Here is a 9,889-nt window from a genome sequence, read left to right as displayed (position 1 = left end):
TGCTCCAATCAGTTCTTAAAATAATGACAAAAACATTTTGTTTAATACTTATGCAAGAGAATCGTGACCACAGCTAAAGTTTAGATGCTAAACTGTAAACACTATCAAAACAATAATGGTGGATACGTTAGCCGAGTGCTAACGTGGCTAACTGATGAAACAATACAGTTTGAAAATTAAAATATGTCTACTGTAATGTCTGAAGAATGACAGACAAAAGACGCTCTGTGTCTTAACCTTTAATTATAACGCAGAACAGCTGTATCACATGCGCACCAGCCTAACTAACTCGTCTCTCTCTACCGGGTTTTTACTCTCTGCATTAACCCTATAACTACATAAACGGCACTTTCACAATAATTATAAAGTCTGTGCGCTACACTACATTCTTTATTATTAAACGAAGTAATCAGAACAAAGACAGTCTACATTAATCGACACATTCTTAGGAAATAGTGGGTTCACAGCGAATTATCAGAAGTATTTCAGTAAAACAGTAATATTGTGCTTTACCTGGAAACCTAAAGCTGCACTAGGTATACATCACATATTAGCACAAAAAAAAAACCTAGATATTTTGAGCACTCACTTGAAAATGTACACATAACGTATCAATCGTACTTACAGGTTGTGGTTCGGAGACGCTTGTTGGTCCAAATAAAGAGGATTAGAAGCCAACGAAAATAAAAGGCAGGATTAGAGAAGCAGTCCTCGGTAAAATGACGAGCACAACAAAAGATTCGAATTGTATTGCTGTGGTATCGTGGAACACAGCATCTTCTACAGGCAGAAGATTTGAAAATATAACGACTCGTTAAGGCGATTCTGAGTCGACTCTTTCTTTTGAGAGACAATATCTTTATTTGTCATGCACTTTTTTGATTAACAACTTTGCTGACTGTTTACATTGAAGGATAGCTACCCTACAAACCCCATATGACCTGCTCTTTAAACTAACTCTCAGTTAAAACTCCCTTCCACATTCCTCTGTCATATTATCCCAATTTGTACATTAGGCATATTATCCCTACAGCATGATGTATAATCCCAAATGATGCATATGATGTACATCACAGAATTCTTCTACATATTGGGAGGGCAAAGCTGACATGGAGAGCCTCCAAAGGATCTATGGCATCTCTTTCCCTGATCCTAAGATGCTGAAAGAATGGGAGAAATTCCAGGAAGAAGCCAAGAACAGGGATCATCGCAAACTAGGAAGGGTATGTGCAGATGTGTGAAAATGTACATGCATACGTGATCAAAGCCCACCACTCATCTGAAATAGGTAATGGATTTCTACTATAAACCATGTTACCGTAAATGCAGGTACTGTTTACAGATAAGCCAGAAGTGTACATGAAATATGTGGCAGGAAAATGTATTCATACAATGGCCCCCAAGAATACGCAAAATGCACGTCAGTGGTAATCCTTGTCTATGGATTATGTAAATCATACCTTATTTAAATACTTTGATGACAGGAATTAAATATACTAATGGTGCACAGTACTGACTCATAAATTAAAAAAAAAGTCTTAATCAAAAAGTCTTTCACACACTACAGTCCTTACTGACCACAAACTTTTGAATGGTAGTGTAATTAAATCACAAATCCAGCAGCAACATGTATGCGCATCCACACAACTGGAAGTGAATAATTATAAAAGTCAGCAGTGTGCAAATTAATACAAAAAAGCCACTTTCCACTGAACATTTGGGGGACAAAACTGCTCACACTGGAGAACATGTGGACATTTTGATGTGCTAATGACTCAGCCAGCATCTCATTTGATGCACTGTGTAGGGAGTCTCGAATCTGTGGTGACTGAAGACAGGTCTGATAGGTGGGCTGGGTGGGGAGAGAACGGGGACTGTGCCCATAAAGAAGGCAGATGTCTGTCTCTTTAATGTGCCATCTGTTCATGGGCATGCTGATGGGTGCACAGGGAACACTTTGTCGCAACAAAAGCAAGAGCATAATCAGCCATTTGTTCTATTTTTTGTCTCTCTTGCTCATATGAACTTCTCATTCTTTTCCTTTGTATCCTCCTGTATTCTCATTTAGATTTCTGACTTGTATAATAATTGTTTCTCTCACCTTTAATGTTTTACACACACACTCTCTCTCCCCGCTTTTGTCTTTCCAGGAGCAAGACTTGTTTTTTTTCCACGACCTGAGCCCGGGTAGCTGTTTCTTTCTGCCTAAAGGAGCCTACATCTATAATACGCTCATCGAGTTTATTAGAGTGAGTTTTCCACCCTTTTTGAATTCATAGTTCATTCTGTTACTACAGAGCCAATATCATCCATTTAAAAAATTACAATAGCTGACAAAACAAGGGTGTGATGTGGAGCAGGTTTTGCAGAGGTCTATTAGGATATGCTAAATTGCATTTTATGGATGTCATGGTTCAGTAGACCATGTAATGGATAGGTTGGTCCACTTCAAGGACCCCGTTAATGATTGTGAACCAACCGCTTGAATATTTATGCATTTTCACAGACCATTTTTGTTGCACTGTTCTAAATTTTATTGTGTAGAGTGAATACAGAAAGAGGGGATTCCAGGAAGTGGTCACACCGAACATCTACAACAGCAAACTATGGCAAACCTCAGGACACTGGCAGCACTACAGCGAAAACATGTTCTCCTTTGAGGTGGAGAAGGAGATCTTTGCTCTCAAGCCCATGAACTGCCCTGGACACTGGTACAAAATCTTTCTGTATTCACTGCAACAGAAGTTTTGAGGTGTTGTTAATTGTAACAGGCATTGACAGTATCCCTGAATGCAAAAAGTTAAGCAAAGGGAATCATTTTTTGCAAGATTTTTCTTTATGTAAACATGTTCCTTATTTGGCAGTCTGATGTTTGACCACCGGCCGCGCTCTTGGAGGGAACTGCCTCTGCGTTTGGCTGATTTTGGGGTCTTGCACCGTAATGAGTTGTCTGGAGCTCTTACTGGCCTGACCAGAGTCAGACGTTTCCAACAAGACGACGCGCACATCTTCTGCTCTATGGACCAGGCAAGTTACTTTGGAATAAATTATGCTTTTTTGTGATTTGCTATTTAGGGTTCCCTTTTTACAATTTCTATTGTACATATCACAAGCCTATTAATGCTTTGTTTGTTTGAATTGCATTTAAGGGGTCATTATTCTCCTCATCTTTCCTCCTTACCCATTTTCCTATCTAACAGATTGAGTTTGAGATAAAGGGTTGCCTGGACTTCCTACGTACAGTGTATGATGTGTTTGGCTTCACCTTCAAATTGAACCTTTCCACCAGGCCAGAGAAGTTCCTAGGAGAACCTGAAGTGTGGGACCAGGCTGAGAAGGTAAAATGTGACACTTTCCATAAACACAAAAAGAACATAAGCAAATAAATGCACATACAGTACTGTTCAAAAATTTGGGTTGGTAAGAATTCAATCATGCAGATCTTGTCTAGTTTGACTTCATTAAGCCCTTGTTAATTGTTTTAGCAACTGGAGAACAGCCTGAATGATTTTGGAGAGAAATGGGTTCTGAATCCTGGTGATGGAGCTTTCTATGGACCAAAGGTGCAACTGGATAAAAAAAGCATAGTATGAAATATGTACATTTAGGAAATGACTTTACACTCAAGTATTTTTTTTTTTGTGATTCAGATTGATATTCAGATAAAGGATGCCATTGGCAGGTATCACCAATGTGCCACCATTCAGCTGGACTTCCAATTGCCTATTCGCTTCAATCTTACATTTGTGAGGTATGTTTACTCAAGTAAACATTACATGTTTTCCTGAGTAAAATAATAAGAAAAAATGAAAACCTGAGAGAACATCCAGAACAATCTCTGTTCCCTGCACAACAGTGACATTTTGTGGTTATATTTGATTACTACACCCCTCCTGCATTTTTAACTGTGCAAGTTGCTGACTTTGTAACTCAAACTTTGTCTCTCTTCAGCCATGATGGCGATGACAATAAGAGACCTGTGATCATCCACAGAGCGATTCTGGGTTCAGTGGAACGCATGATCGCCATCCTGACTGAAAACTATGGGGGAAAGTGGTACGGCTTAGGAAGGGGACTCTCACATGATAATGTTTAGTCACACACCATATGTGCACATACCAAATTCTCCTGCTTTTGTTTCCCACAGGCCACTGTGGCTGTCCCCACGTCAGGTGATGGTGGTTCCTGTAGGACCCACTTGTGATGAGTACGCCCAGAGAGTACGTTCTGCTCGCTATTTCCCATGCACTAGTAGCTGTTAGCTCTGATTCCAGCACAAACATTATCAGAAACAATCCCTTGACAATCTCAGGTACAACAGGAGTTCCACAGGGGAGGGTTGATGACGGATGTGGATCTGGACCCAGGCTGCACCCTGAACAAGAAGATCAGGAATGCTCAGTTGGCTCAGTACAATTTCATTTTAGGTCAGTGATCCAGAGTAATGTTTAAATTAGAAAAAAGTTTTGATAGATAATTTAAAAATCATGTTTTTTTCCTGTTCGCTACTGTAAATTATTTGTTTTATTTTTGTGTATATATTGTAATTTAAATGTGCGAGGCTTCCAGTGTAAGCCGCTTCCAGTTATTTTACCTGTATAAAAACAGTCTGTAATGCTGCTTTATATTGCAAAGTGGTATTTGTTATAATATTATTAGAATTATCATAATAATAAGCACACTTATTTTTAAAGCAAATAGTTTTACAGTTTACTGCACTTTATTCTTCTAGTTATTTACTTATAGCAGCTAATGAATAGTCTTGCACATTTAAAGAAAACAGCATGCTTCTACGTTGCAAAATAAGGTGGATAATTGTCGATTGGTAAAGTCGTAAACAGCACAAGCAAACCATGATTGCTTCTCAGTAGCTTAAATTCAAATTAAAAATAAAATTGACAAATGTCAGCTGCAGATATGTTAACAAATTCATTGTGATCCTAACTTTTACGGTTGATTCAATGACAGTGGTGGGTGAGAAGGAGAAGAGCAGTGACACAGTAAATGTTAGGACTCGTGACAACAAGGTGCATGGAGAAAGGAGTCTGACGGACTGCATGGAGCGACTCGAGGAGCTGAAGGCCTCAAGAACCTGTAACGCAGAAGAGGATTTCTGAACTCCCTAAACATCCTTCCAAGTCTTCCTTTATATGCCATATGCTCAGATGCTACTGGGCAGCAGTGTGCTGCTATTCTGCATTGGTGATCCATAACTTCTCAACTTGATCTGTGTGGTTCACGGGCTCAGGTTTTAAATCAGTGGCATTATTTTATAACTAATCATTCAATTGTCCAAAAGTCTGAAGAGATGATTAATTTGTTAATTCTTTGCTTTAAAAATAATAATAATAATAATAAAATATCCTGGGAATGTTTATTTGTCAGATATCCATTATACTTTGTTATAGGAAAGGGTCTTTTCTATCAATATATGTGAATGGGTAAAAATGACAATAATGTCTGGTAGCTTGTCTGATGTAGGGGATGAAATAAAACGCTACATCTTTCCATTCCTTTTTTTGTCTCACTTTTGCTATAGACGTTTTCATCGGGTGCACGCGCCTGGCCCAAAGTTAACTTCAGGTCTGTGTTTGTTTATCAGTCTGACCATGGCACCGGCTACAAACGCAGTTAAAGTTAAGGTGATGAGTAGACTGAAGTTGGGCTCAGGTGGTTGTGCTGTGGGATGTGTTTCCCATACATTTATTTATTTGTGGAACTCACCACAATATCAAAAATTACAGATTTTCCCAAAAGACTTCATTGAATAAACATGAGCACGTACTGCACATTTAAAAATCATAACGAGGCGCGGGTGTTTTTATTTCACTGTATTTCTGAAGGAAGACAATCTTTAGAAAATGTTCGATGTTATTTTCATTTCATCGTGCATGTTATATGCCTGATAAAGCAGCGTTTGTGAGCTCAGCGCTGCTTTGTGTGCAGCCGTTACTGGGGAAACCTCTGTTTCTCACGCTTTAAAGCACCTCCTGCTGGCAGAGAATGAATTTGCATTTTCAGTAAGTCCGTCTGATTTACGCAGCAAACATTTTTTGCTTGTTATCAAAAATAATTACTCTAAAGGTACTACTTAGCTGTTGTTATTGATTCTATTTGGAAGTCTACCGGAAGTTAAGTTAATTAAGGCCACAAAAGCGCATGCGCAGTAACGTTTATGTTGTTGCCGTTGGAACCGTCTATAACGACTTCAAATGCAGTCGAAAGCTGTTGTTGGAATATTTATAATCAACATAAATAGTGGTGCAGAACACGTTGTTGCAGTAGACGTAGTTGTTTACGTGTTTAAGCCCAATGTTACTTTCACTTTCACTTGTGTTGTGCAGGTGATTTATAAGAAATCGTCTGCTTGCAGTTTGTACGTCTAACCGGATAAACGAGCGAGTAGTAAACGACAAGCAGACTTAAATGTTTTAATATTTCTGGATATATTATAGCTTATTTTAACTTCTATACTGAAAGCATGTATGTTTTCCCATCGTGTACTTCTGCAGTCGGGCGTTTCGACCATAGACTGTAAAAGGTTTCGACAGCTGAGGTTGGTTTTGTCCGCAGGATGTTTATTCACAAATAGACTTCTGTTTGTTTTTTCTTTTTCTGTTCACTCATAAACCGTTCTGTTAACCAGGGATGCTCTTTAACTACCACTAAACGGAGCTCGGCGCTGCTTTAACAAAAAAGAAGGATTTCCCTTAAAAGGTAAGTCAAAATCATTTTGTATATATGTGTGGGAAAGAGTACTTTACATTATTACTAGTTTCGTTGATACTGTGCATAAGCTGCCCCTGTATAAAGTTAGGATATGCATAAGTTAACTATAAATTCTAATGCCGATCTTCTAAAAATTAAGAGTGGCTATAGGGAAAAAGAATAAATCAATCTCAGTTTTTAATTTGAAATGTTCCTTTTTCCTGACAAACTAGTGTAAAGAAAAACAAGATAGTAGACTGTTTAATTTCACTTTCGTTTATGCACAGTAAAATCTTGCTTGCTTGAAAAAACGTACTTGTGCTGTTTTTCTTTAAAATCATTGACATGTGATACGGTGTTTTTCTGTCTGATGCAGACAATAAGTAATTTTTAGCGTCTGAAAGCATTTTTGGGCCACTGTATAGGCTATGATTTAGACGGAGGCTCAGACCCGACAGGCTTAGACACGCCGTCAAAACATAGGCTACATTAAAGTTTACCTTTCATGCAATGTCTAATGTCTAACTTCTTTCAAGAACTTCTTTCATTGATCATCTATTATTAATTGAGAACTTATTTACTGGTTTCAGTTTTGCGATGGAGTTTACAGATGAGGAGAAAATATGGCTGCAAAGAGTGTCTGCTGAAGTAAGAACACTGTTTTTCCTCTTTTTTTATGTTATATTTTATATTTTTTTATTTTTGTATATTATTCCAGCAGGGGGGAAAATCATTGTCAAAGTCTAAAAGTAAAAAACAAACCAAAAAAACGCTGTTTAGTCTATGCCATGTGATGGCAGTATAGTACAGGGCTAAATTAATAATTTCCTCAGTTGTTCTACTTTATGATTTTAACCTTACTTTGAATAAAATCATCTGCTGCATACATAAATGTAAATGGAAAATAATAATAAAATAATAATAATATTTCACTTATTTAGATACCTGAAGGAAATGAACTCACTCCAAAAGAGAAGCAATTACAGGAGAAAGCAAAGCCAGAGACTGAATTTCAGGCCCAGCTCTTCCAAACTATGGCCTCCATACAATTTGGACTGAATGATCTAATAACCTCAACAATAGAGGTGAAAAACTCTGTCCAGCAGAGGAGCAGCGTCTCATCACAATGTGGATAAACATCAAATACCAAGATGATGTTGCGTTTACTTTTTCTTTTTGGTTATATAACTGAATATTCAAAATAAACTAACCTAAAAAAAAAATCTTCTGTACATAACAGTGATATCAAGTGACTTTGGCACTTTGTAATTGGCCACAAGAATATAAGTTCATCTTTTTCATGATCTCAGCAGGGTATTCTTACGTCATTAATGATTTATTGGTGGATGCCAGGTTTACATCATAGTTACACCAGAGAATGTAGCATTGAGTTTTAGTGACCTCAGCTCATGAAATGTTTCCTCAGCTATGTACAACAGGACACTTCACTATGCTATGTAATGCTGACTTTGAGAAAATAATGCTATTGCTGTTTGCATGCTCTTTTATTGTTGTACGATCTATGAAATCATGAGAAAACAGGAAACCAAGTTTTTTTTTTGTTTTTTTTTTGTAAATGTTATTGGTGCTTTTTTCACAATACACATTGATGCTTTTGAAATGTTTGCCATGCATAGTTCTCCAAAAACTCAGTATGCTTTGTTTTTTATCATGTTTGCAGGGATGATAACATCTCTACCTCAAATACAATAGCAAACAGTATACAATACATATTTTAATTTGCACACATGTAAAATAAATTGGACCATGGGATTTTGGACAATTGCAGAGTTCTAATTTTCAGATTTTTCAATATTGTTTATTTATATGATCTCAATCCATGACTCACACAAAGCTTATAGAAATGTTATTTCCAAAATGTCTGTGCATTCCACTCTGTTTCCAATTTTAGCCTAAGTTTTGAAAGAATTTTACTGTATTTTAAAATGAATAAAAATGAAAATGAATCAATGGAGTGTATTCTTATATATTTGTATACAGTAATTTGTAAGATCTCAGTATAGGCTACACGATTTCAGTATATTTTTAGCTGCTTGTGTGCAGAAAATACACTTGTTGCTATTACTCTGATATCCACACGGTGGTGTTACTCTGCAAGATTACAAACGCCACAACGAAAGAAAAACAGACCAAGTCAAAGAGACAGAGACAGACTGAAGTCTAATCTTCTCTTCAATTGATCCCTGGCCCCAAGTGATATATAGCAGAGCCGGTGAGCACTCCATGAATCTTCCATCTCCTGCCCGGGGTAGATTCTCACCATATGTTTCATCGGGCACCTGGCCATGCGGGGTTAAAATGCTCCATTGAGCTAAACAAACTGAGCTTCTTTTGCACACAAAACTCAGTGTAAGAGGACAATGAGGGCTGCATCAGTTCGGTGATCTGGATCAAGAGTCTCCAGCACACATGAACAGCGACATGGCTCATCAGCTAACCTCTGGAGAGAAACTAGTGAATGAAACATTCAGAGATCCGCTGCTACTAAACAAATGAATGAACTTTCTATTCATTAGAGAATCCTAAAACAAAAAAATAATAATTAGAATAAATGTTTTTAGAATAAATATCAGAAAGATTTCTGAAGGATCATGTAACTCTGAAGACTGGAATAATGCTAAACACACACAAACCTATTGTTGTGGGTGTATTATTGACATGTCAAAGTCTAGACCCTGAATATAAGACGACCGCGTTTTTTCAGATGTATTTACAAGAAAAAAACATCGTCTTATATTCGGGTCAATACGGTATTATTCTTATTTAAACAAGAAAAACACTTTTCACCGCCAAAGTCTTGAAATATTAATAACAGATGCCCCAACAGAACATATAGCCAGGACTCCAGATCAGAATAATTGATTGACTGTAAGGATTATAAGTGTGATTAAGTCATGATACCTGGTTTCTATTCGAAGACTGTCTTTCTTGGCTAGCCAATGCTTTCCTGTTCTGATTGGTTACAGCTGAAGAACATCATTTAATATCTAAGACATTTTAATTTTGCACACTAATTTCTTTTCTAGTTTTTATTTTAGGAACTATCAAAAATAAACAGAGCTAAAATTAAATTATTTTGTTTAATTTAAATGCATTTTTTAATTCTGCAATTTTTCTTATTTTTTCCTTCGTTATCTACACCATGGTCTACATACAGCTG

At 37.1% G+C, this 9,889-nt stretch overlaps 1 protein-coding gene and 1 long non-coding RNA gene across 2 annotated transcripts in view; both read left to right on the top strand.

The window, feature by feature from the left end:
- LOC107680583 (threonine--tRNA ligase, cytoplasmic-like) overlaps nt 1-5,592 on the top strand; it is a 13,678-nt gene extending 8,086 nt beyond the window's left edge. Inside the window, exons 9-19 of the mRNA XM_016476520.1 lie at nt 1,077-1,223; nt 2,151-2,249; nt 2,545-2,711; nt 2,865-3,027; nt 3,201-3,338; nt 3,486-3,563; nt 3,651-3,751; nt 3,952-4,056; nt 4,148-4,220; nt 4,313-4,427; nt 4,969-5,592. Of these exons, the coding sequence (XP_016332006.1) occupies nt 1,077-1,223; nt 2,151-2,249; nt 2,545-2,711; nt 2,865-3,027; nt 3,201-3,338; nt 3,486-3,563; nt 3,651-3,751; nt 3,952-4,056; nt 4,148-4,220; nt 4,313-4,427; nt 4,969-5,117 (1,335 nt within the window). The 3' untranslated portion in view covers nt 5,118-5,592. The remainder of the gene's footprint in view (nt 1-1,076; nt 1,224-2,150; nt 2,250-2,544; nt 2,712-2,864; nt 3,028-3,200; nt 3,339-3,485; nt 3,564-3,650; nt 3,752-3,951; nt 4,057-4,147; nt 4,221-4,312; nt 4,428-4,968) is intronic.
- Nucleotides 5,593-6,336: 744 nt separating this feature from the next.
- LOC107681451 (uncharacterized) lies at nt 6,337-8,614 on the top strand. Its single transcript, XR_001633252.1, has 4 exons — nt 6,337-6,556; nt 6,647-6,717; nt 7,299-7,356; nt 7,650-8,614. It is a non-coding gene; the product is annotated as an uncharacterized LOC107681451 (long non-coding RNA).
- The last annotated feature ends 1,275 nt before the right edge of the window (nt 8,615-9,889 follow it).

Source organism: Sinocyclocheilus anshuiensis, unplaced genomic scaffold, assembly GCF_001515605.1.
Source record: "Sinocyclocheilus anshuiensis isolate Anshui unplaced genomic scaffold, SAMN03320099.WGS_v1.1 scaffold697, whole genome shotgun sequence".
NCBI classification, from domain to species: domain Eukaryota; kingdom Metazoa; phylum Chordata; class Actinopteri; order Cypriniformes; family Cyprinidae; genus Sinocyclocheilus; species Sinocyclocheilus anshuiensis.
Note: the sequence above shows the minus strand (reverse complement) of the source record. Positions and strands in the feature narration are given on the sequence as shown.